This window comes from Myotis davidii, unplaced genomic scaffold (genome assembly GCF_000327345.1).
Source record: "Myotis davidii unplaced genomic scaffold, ASM32734v1 scaffold73, whole genome shotgun sequence".
Classification (NCBI taxonomy): Eukaryota; Metazoa; Chordata; class Mammalia; order Chiroptera; family Vespertilionidae; genus Myotis; species Myotis davidii.
In genome coordinates this window covers 2,164,683-2,174,656 of record NW_006286675.1, presented here as the reverse complement: position 1 = coordinate 2,174,656, position 9,974 = coordinate 2,164,683, and the positions used below count along the sequence as shown (strand labels likewise).

The 9,974-nt window shown below is 47.9% G+C and overlaps 1 protein-coding gene across 3 annotated transcripts in view; it reads left to right on the top strand.

Annotated features, from left to right (window-relative positions):
- SRGAP3 (SLIT-ROBO Rho GTPase activating protein 3) overlaps positions 1 to 9,974 on the top strand; it is a 247,303-nt gene that overhangs the window by 127,353 nt on the left and 109,976 nt on the right. For all 3 annotated transcript variants that reach the window (XM_006758216.2, XM_006758217.2, XM_015560351.1), the window contains exon 3: positions 6,144 to 6,306. In XM_006758216.2, the coding sequence (XP_006758279.1) occupies positions 6,144 to 6,306 (163 nt within the window). The remainder of the gene's footprint in view (positions 1 to 6,143; positions 6,307 to 9,974) is intronic.

The window sequence follows — 9,974 nt, the reverse complement described above, 5'->3', positions numbered from 1 at the left end:
CGGGGGGGGGAGAAGAGGGGAGGAGCCCGCTGGGGTCAGGGTAGGCCTTGACTAGAAACATCTCAGGAAGGTCTCAGTGACAAGAAGGACCAGCATGATGAACTGACACCCACCTCCACCTTCCCTAGGTACTCTCAAGGCACCATGCATTTTTCCTTCAAACTCCTACCCCTGTTGTCATTTCCTACCTATCTATGTGACTATTTGATTGATACCTGAGACCCCCACTGGATTACAAGCTCCCTGCATCAGGGAGCATGCTCATTTTGCTTACCACTGTCTGGCACAAAAGATGGCACTCAGTTAATACTTGCAGAATTGATTATTCCTGCTTCAAGATAGGGTAATGAATTCCATTTTCTGCTTGGGGCAGCTTAGGTAGCAAAAGGTTAACCACACCTTTTTGGCCCTGGAACTGTATGAGGGAGTGCTTTTCAGAGGCAGTTTTGCTGGCAAATCCCCTAGCAAGCCCAATGTAAAGCCCAAGAATGTTCTGGAAGGGAGCAGGAAGGCAGAGGCAGGGACTTGGTGTCTAGGGGACGGTATCAGCTGCAGGAACTCGCTTCCCTCCCTGATAGACTGCGATCCCAGGCCAGTAGATTTGGATCCATCTGCAGCATGGGGCTCTGAAGGCCTGGAAATGGGTTCTGTTGGCTAAGCAGAATTTTCCAGCCCCCAGCTGAGAAGCTGGAGAAGGTGGCTCCCTGCTAATTTCATTTTCCTAGCTCACTAGCTTGGCAAGGCCTCAGTCCTCTAGCTGCAGTCTCGTGGAGCCTCAGACCCAGCTCTTTAGCCAAAGAAAGAAAGCTGTGACTCACCAGAAAATTTCATTGCTATTTTCTGGAGATATATATATATGAAAGTTCTCGCATTATGCCTTAGCTCAGCAGCTTCCACCTGCTGCATCGATGCTCACATGCTAGACTGGAAAAGTAGAAAAGCTGTTCAAGATGTGCCTCAGAAGAGAGAACGCAGGTCCCGGTTCATTCTGACGTCCTCCAAAAGTGGGGCTACAGCAGGAAAAGATGGCTCTCAGGTCCAGGGGGATCTCGCTTTCCAAAAGAACAAGTAACCTCCTAAAAAGGGAAGGACAGAACTGAAGGTCCCCAAAGGCCAGTGTCGGGCTCTGCCATCGGTGCTTCTTTCTGTGGTTCCCAAACAATCCATAAGGCCAACAGGATGGTGAGCCATGTGCTGGTCCTGTAGGTGCAAGACCCTGCACCTGCCCCCTTCTACGCCTTGCTTTCTGGGCTGCAGCCCCACTGGCCTTTATTCGGTTCCTTGAATTCACTGAGTTTCCTGCCCCTCCGTGAGCCTTTGCCCATTCTGTTCCCTCTGCCTGGGACTAGCTCCCCCTTAGTCCCTGCTCCTGAACCTCTTCCCCTGCTCCCTCTTAACTCTTTCTTCAGAGCCCAGCCAAGAGACCCCTTCCTCAGGGACACTTCAGTGACCCCTGAAGTCAGGTCAGGTCCCATGTGTCAAGGGCTCTCATGGCGCCGTGCTCTCCTCTCTAGCACTTTCTGCAGCTCAACTTCACACACATTGGCTGAGACCTCTGAGGGTTCTCACCGCCCCCACTAGACTGTGAGCTCCATGTTGGCTTTCGTGTTTGTCTTTCTAGCCCAGGCATATCCATCTGGATGTTGCATAAGCCCTATAGACTTGTCATGTTCAAATAAAACTCATTGTCTTCCCTCCCAATCCCTCTGCTGACCTGCGACTCCTCTTCTCAGAAAATGCCACTTCTTCTCTCTCCAGGGCTGAGCCTGGAAAACTTGAAAGTGGTCTCCCTCCCAACTGCAGCCCTCACCCCATTCAGTCTCCAAGACCAGTCAGTTTACTACCGAAGAATTTCATGGACCCCCTCATCTTCTCTCTCGGCTCCTGCGAGCCCATCCTTCTCATGGTAGCCAGAATGAGAGTGAAAATTCAATTTTACTCTTTCACTCCCCTGCTCCAAATCCATCCGATGGCTCCCCACCAACCTCAGAACAAAGCTCAAACTCTCTAATGGGACTTAAAGGCCCTTGTCTGTGTGCCCTCTGCCTAATTCTCCAACCTCGTTTTTCAGTCCCGGCCCCACCCCCACTCCAGAACACCACGCTGAAACCCCCCTCAGCTATGTTCAACTCACCAACATGCTCTCTCTAGCCTCTGTCGGGGCCTTTGTTCATTACATTTCTTCACCTTGAAAGCTCTGCCCTATAAAACCATTCCGGCCTTTAGTTCTCAGTCTAGAATCTGCTTCCTCTAGGAAGCCATCCATGTCTACCTCACCACCACCTCCTTTGCTCCACAGCCTCCTTCTCATCACTCCACGAATGAGACTGTATTATCGGCTTGTTTCCTTGTGTGTTCCCCTCACTCAAGTGGAAAGCTTGTGGGATCAGGGTCTTGCCTGCTCTGGTGTCTGCTGCATCCACAGCATCCAGTGGTGCCTGGCACATGTGCACAGACAGGCAGTGCATGACTGAAAGCTTGAATGAGCCAGGACCTTCGTCTTCCCAGAAGCTGCTCACTTGGACAAGTCCTTGGTTGCTTTCAGGTGGCTTTCTCCTCCTCGCCTCCACTCATTCTGCCTCCCCTGGTAATTCCATCTAAGGCTGTATTGCATCCTGCCCACAGCTTCTCATAGGAAAGTACTGTCTTTTCTGCTCTTTCTCTCATACAGTCTCCCTGACCAGGTGGCCTAATTAATGGTCCCTGAGCCATCCAAGAACTTCTGCACCCTTTAAAGATCTTTTTCCTCCCTCCACCCCCAAAACTCACCTTCTGGCTGTGACTTCCATAAATTTTGCACATTTAATTCCCTGATGCTATTCAGTTCTCAAATCCCAGGCTGAGATAAGCCCCCAAAGTAATTTAGGTAACAGCTTAATTATCTCATCTCTCCTTTACTCTAATCTGTCCATTTCCGTCGCCACCTAGGAAGCAGTGAAAAATGGGATCTGTAAATAGGTTTCTGCCCAAACCTATTTCTTCCCTTGAAGTTCTTATCTTGGTTCATGTCAACAGCATCCACCCAATCACCTGAGAACTGAACCTTAAAATCACCATCTATCCCTCCCTCATACCCCCTACTCTCTTTCCAGGATGAATCCAAGATCATCTGCTCTCTTATTGAAGAGTCTCTGAAATTCAGCCTTCTCTGGCCACCTCCCAGGCCCTTATTATCTCTATTCCCTTGGACTAAGTTCACCTTCTGACTGGTCCTCTGGTTTCCAGCCCCATGCCTATGCCCATCCACCCATCTACCATCTACTCATTTATTTACCCATCCACCCACCCATATATCTACTCACCCATCCACACATCAATCCACTCACCCATCAACCCAGCCACCCACCTATTCATCCATCCATCCATCCATCCACCCATCCATTATCCTTCCTGGAATTCAATACCCCTCAGCCTCCCATCAACTCCTTACTCTGTCTCCCCAGCCAATCCTCTCCTACCGCATTTGGAATTCTTGCTCTACTGAGTTACTTCTCTTTGTATCCATGGTTCCCTCTGTCTATAATTCCAGCTTTCTCTGCCTCTCTATTTGGAAAACTCTTAACCATTCTTGAAGACCCAGCATGAATGTGACCTTTTTTTATGGGTCTCTCTTCCACAGCATCTCCTCTGTATCAGGCACATCGTTGGGCACTGGGTGTGGTCACTAAAACAGAAACAGTCTTTGCTCTGAAATAATTTACAGGTGAGCAGGGGATGGAAACTCCTTAAGGCAGACATTCTCATGAGTGTGCATCAGAATCACCTGGAGGGCTGGTTAAAACACATATTCTGGGCCCATCCCAGGGTTTCTTATTAAGTGGTCTGGAATGGCCCTGCATTCCAATAAATTCCCAACTGCTGCTGTTGGTCCTGGGATCACACTTTGAGAACCTGGGTCTTGGAGTGTGGTCACAGGCATGCTCTCTGGAGAGGTATCATTTAAACAGACCTAGAGGAAGAGAAGGACCAGTCATGACAAAAGCAGGGGCTAACATATTCCAGACGGAGGGAGCAGCATGAGTGAAGGCCTCAGGTGAAAAGAGCTCTGAAAGCCAGGAGAGCACAGGAGGGCGACACCTTCTCCAACTTCTCACGCAGAACGGACACTCTATCACCTTCCACTGTAACCTTTTTCTTCTGCTTCTACCACTTGACAAGGAGACTCTCCAAGCCAGGTCTGTGTCACATCCCTCCCAGGTCCACCTGAGGCCTGACAAGGAAGTAAAGGCCGAGGGATTTGGGTTGGGTGGTTGAATTTTAGTGTTCTGGCTTTTTCTCTAGGCTATAAGCAAAGGAGAAATATGTTTGTTTCTCCTAAGCAGCATGTCTCCTCCCTTTTTCTTAGGCAGCTTCCAATATATCTGTCCTCTAAACCAAATTCCCTGCTCCCAAATTCCTGCGACTTTACAGATTTTTAACCCACTTTGTAACAGAAAGAAAATGCCTCTATGTCGAGTGGCAGAGGCTCCACCTACCCTCCCCAAGCCCAGGGTTTGGGCGGGGTGAGGGTGCAGGGTGCTGTGGGAGCTCAGAGGCCCTCAGGTTGCACCCTCCAGCACTTGCATTTGGCTTTGAGAGGATGATGTGGTCAAAGTAAGAGTCAGCAGACTTCCCCTCCTCAAAAACACTGATAGTGGGAGGCTGAGAGCATAACCATGGCCAGCCCTCATAGGTGCCCCACCCTTAGGGCACGTGTGGAGCAAGGCAGGCCTGGGGGACCCTGAGCTGACCACCTTCAGGTAGAGGATGGGACTCTCCCCCCACATCCTGCCTTTCCAACATCTCCTTCATACCCTGGAAAGCAGAGTAAGGGAAGGGACAGTCAGAGGGCAAGATGGTAACATGGGACTATGGGTTTGATTTTGATTCTAATTGCAGTTCCCCTTTTCTTTGTGAAGAAACTATATATCTATATCTATATATATCTATATCTATATCTATCTATCTATCTATCTATCTATCTATCTATCTATCTATCTCCTTTGCTAAGGCTAACAGAGGGGTCTTTAAGAGAAACATTCCCCAATTTCTTTTTTTGGAACCATCCCATTTCCCAAGCTCTGGGAAACAGTGGCATATAAATCCGTGGTTCTCAGACTTTAGTATGAATTAGCATTCCCTGGAGGGTTTGTTAAAACGCACATCGCTGGGCCTGTCCTCAGAGTTTCTGATTCAGCAGGTCTAGAGAGGGGCTTAGGAATCTACACTTCTAACAAGACCCCAGGTGCTTCGGCTGTTGGTGGCCTGAGGACCACACTTTGAGAAACCCTGTTTTAGCACAATGCCCAGCCAGAAGATGCTAAGAATCTGTCCATCATTACAGGACAAAGATGTTCTCCTCTTACATGTACTTTACTCAAAGTAGCTTTCCTTAACCCCACCTCCCAAATACAGAAGAAGGAAAAGGGAAGTGTTCATATTTTGTTTTTTCAACTGCATAGTTCTAGAACTCAGACAAATACAGGCAGCCCTCAGGTTACATCGGAGATCTGTTCCTACAGCATGACGTAACTCGATTTTCGCCGTAAGTCCGAGCTCACCTACATAAGCACCTACGTCACTCACATGGAGCACATACACAGCAGTAATGAAGTGAAACAGTAAAAAAAAAAAAACCCAATAAAACAAAGATAACAATTCCTGGCCTTTACTTGTGGTAAATAATAAAAAACATAAAGCACATATGTACATACGTCAAAATAACGGAACTTTTAAAAAATATATATATAAATATTGTAAATGGGAGATGGCGACGTAACCACAAAAGGATGTAAGTCGAGTCCGATGTAACCCGAGGACTGCCTGTATTTCAAACACATCTGGTTTCATATTCCTTAGCCCTGGGGTGGGTAGCTTCTTCCCAGAAGGGAGAGATGCATGTAGCAAATGCCATATGCAATGGGAGAGTAGATGGGATAGGGCTCAGAGTCAAAGACCTAAGTTTTGGCCCCAGCACTGCTCTGTGACCTTGGGAGGATCACTTCAGCTTTCACAGTATCCGTTTCCCCACCTGTGAATGTGTTAGAATAAAACCGAGCTGGAAGGGCCCCATGAGGGTCAGAGAGCCACGGTGAGTGATCCTGCAGAACACTGTCTGGATGACAGTTCCAACAAAGCCAACCTGAGCATCTTGGTTTCCACAGGAAGGACCAGTACCTCCTCTCACCCGTGAACTGCTGGTATCTGGTCCTGCATCAGACCAGGCGGGAGAGCCGAGACCATGCCACCCTCAATGACATCTTCATGAACAACGTCATCGTCCGCCTCTCACAGATCAGTGAGGATGTCATCAGACTCTTCAAAAAGGTGGGTAAGCAGGCCACCTGACCTGCCTGGGTTTCTCCTGTCTGTGCTATTCAGGGTGGGATGTGGTTTGGGGACATGAGACCAGGAGGGCAGTTGTGTTGAGGGTGTAAGGGGCGGAGAGCTGGACTTGGCATTCCAGACCCTGAGTTTGAATCCTGGATATGAATGGTGGCTCAGCCACTTCAGCAACCACCACAGAAATAAAAACCTTTTCATGATAAAATAAGTAATACATGTTCATTGTAGGAAATATGGAAAAATGAACATGAGTACAAACAAAAATTAAAATCACCTGCAATGTTATCAGCAGTAGTCACTTTGGGCAGCAGTAGTCACTTTGGGGTCATAGGTATTTCTAGGAGTGCTCATATTTACACATTTTCCAGTATACATATGCATTTCCCCCAATCAGGTCAGCCTGCATATATGATTTTGCTATCTGCTTATGTCACCTAAAAATTATATAACACTTTATTACAGAATTTTCCCATGTCAATAAATACATTTCTACTAGAGGCCCAGTGCACAGGAGGCAGGGGGGTGTCCCTCAGCCTGGCCTGCACCCTCTCCAATCAGGGACCCCTGGCCTGCACCCTCTCACAATCCGAGACTTCTAGCTCCTAACTGCTCACCTGCCTGCCTGCCTAATTGCCCCTAACTGCTTCTGCCAGACAGCCTGATCGCCCCCTAACCACTCCCCTGCTGGCCTGATTGACGTCTAATTGCTCCCCTGCCAGCCTGATCGCCCTCAACTGCCCTCCCCTGCTGGCCTGATCTTGCCCCCAACTGCCCTCCCCTGCTGGCCTGGTCGCACCTAACTGCCCCTCCTTGCAGGCCTGGTTGCCCCCAACTGTCCTCCCCTGCCGGCCATCTTGTGGCAGCCATCTTGTGGTGGCCATCTTGTGATGATGACGCATGTGACACCACCTAGTCTTTTATTATATAGGATAACATTTTGAATGATTAACAACATTTCATTATATAATATACCCTAATTTATTTCACCAATCAGTGTCTTATTGTTGAACACTCGGGTTATTCCATTCTTTTACTCTTCTAAACAGTGCTTCTGTGAGCAATCTTGTATATACACCTTTGTCACATTCACTTCTGTTTCCTAGGATCAGTTTCTACAATGGGAATTTGGGGGTCCAAAGTTTACTTATTTTTAAGTCTTTTAACAGACTGCTCAGTTGCTTTCAGAAAGGATTTACCCATGTTTATGGCCCAGAAGCCAAGTGAAAGGAGCAATCATGGTTTATGCCCCAGGCCTCTGTATCCCAAGCCCCTTGCACAGTGCCAAGCAGGCACCAGCTGCTGCGTACATGCCTGTAGCACTGAACTCACTTCGGTGAACTTCAGTTTTCTCATTTGTGAAGTGGGCAAGTCATTTAGTCTTCATGAGCCTCATCCTCTCTGTCTTGCAAATGGGGTGAAGACCCACTACTTCCCAGTGGCAGTGTGAGGGCTAAAAGAAACAATGCATGTGAAGGGGGAAGGTGTTGAGAAGTGGTTCAGGGTGTAGGTCTTTGGCTCCACAATTCTTGAAATTCCCAGGGTCATAATCCTGGTCCCATCATTAGCTTTCCATCATTAGTCTGCGGTTTGTTCCTTATGCTCTTTGTGCCTCATTTTCCTCATTTATGAGGTAGGGATAGAAATACCCACTGGGCAAGGCGGAGGATTAAGAAGGTTTTTAATCCCACGTAAAGCGTGGAAAACAGCACCTGGCGGCTAAGTGCTCATGAAAGCTGGCTGTCGTTATAGGAATGTGAGAGACTGTTACTACTAAAAAAATCTAGCTTATCTCTTCTTGCCAGTTGCCAATTTTAGGGATTGGGTGACCTGGGATTGCTAGGAGCACAAGGAAGAGGACAAGCTGGTTTGAAATATAAAAACCTCTCCGTGGTCTGTATTAGCATTGTCCACTCTGAGGATGACTTCTGTAGCAAAATTGTCATCATAGGCTAGTTCCCCTCTTCCACACAGTGTGATCTGGTGTCCTCCCGGGGCCCTGTTAATGAAACATAGTCTAACTTTAATACTTACATAAGCAAACATAATTAGAATGGTAAATACAGTACAATAAAAAAAATTCACACGGCGCTTTGCAAAGCCACACTGAAGTGATTCAGATCCCTTGGTCCCATCACAAGCCTCTGCCTGCTGCCACTGTCACATCTTTTTTCCTGGGTGGGAGTGACTCAAAGAGAAAAGATCATCAGGGCCTTTAGGAAATGAAGGGTCCCCCCCCCCCAGCCCCCCAAGAGCTGAGCCGAGGGGACAAGTGAGATAAATCTTTTCAGTTCTCATTTAGGCTGACAGCAGCCTCACTTGTGATGGAGGTTAACAGGGTGGAAAATAATGAAAAAATGTCTACAGCTGAGCTCCTGGCTGCCTTGTTACCAGGTCTGTGCCTGTGGAACAAAGGCAGCATCCCAGCCCCCGTGGGCTGGGGGAGAGATGGGGACAGGGCCTCGCTGGCTGAGCTAGCACAGCACGGCCTGTTTGTGTCACATCAGTTATAGATAATCTTGGCACCGAGACTGCACTCCTTACGTAATAACAGTTCCTGCAGGCCTCAGAATGACTGCAGGGCTGGTCTCTGGTCAGACTGGGGCATGGGCTCGTCACTCACCCATTTTATAGATGAGGAGGTAAAGCTTGAGAAGCTGCAAGGAGAACCCAGATTTGGTAACTTTGGGCCTGTTGTCATCACTGGCAGGAGGCAGCATGGCTGGGCTGTGCAGTCTCTCAGAAATGCCTCTCACTGATGCCTGACCCTGGGCAAGTCTCCCTGAGCTTCAGTTTTCTCATCTGGGAAGTGGAGATGGTGACGATGTCTCCCTCAGGGGCCTGTTTGGAAGAGTAGATGTAAGCCAGAAGTCCTTCCTGGTCTCAGACCTGGGAGAGCTGCCTTGACTGACAGCTTCTCGCTGATGGCAAGATGCTATTTAACTCAATACCTACTTTTTCATGATTCTCCATTTTCCCTCTTGTAGTGGACTCTATTCTCATGACTACTGGTAGAGGAAACACTTCAAATTCCAGAAGCCACTCTAGGATTCGTCTAATCCAGTGGTCGGCAAATTGTGGCCCCTTGAGTGTGGCTCTTCCACAAAATACCACATGCGGGTGCGCACGTACAGTGCGAATGAAACTTTGTGGCCACACTCAAGGGGCCAAAGAGCCGCATGTGGCTCGCGAGCCGCAGTTTGCTGACCACTGGTATAGGGTGTCCCAAAATTCACGCAAAATTTGAATTTTACGCCATTTGTGCCGTAAAGTGTTGCCAACGGAAAAAAAAGATAGTGTGACAGCTGACAGTTCAGGGTTATTAAAAATGGAGCACTACGTGAAAGAAGAATGCGTTTTCATTGTTGAGCAATAGTTTAAAAATAATGAAGGTTTGGCAGCTACAGTTCGCAATTTTCGTGCAAAATATGGTCAGAATAGTGATTTAACTTCATCAACTGTGAATAGATTAATTAAAAAATTTAGGGAGACTGGATCAATTAGTGATTTTAAACACTCTGGCCGTCCTTCAACAAGTCGTTCAACACAAAACATTGAAGCTGTTCGTGAGTGTTACTGAGGGTCATGCAAAACGGTCATGGAAAATTTCAACAAAAGAGTGCGTATGTGCCAGGAAAGCAAGGAGGGGCATG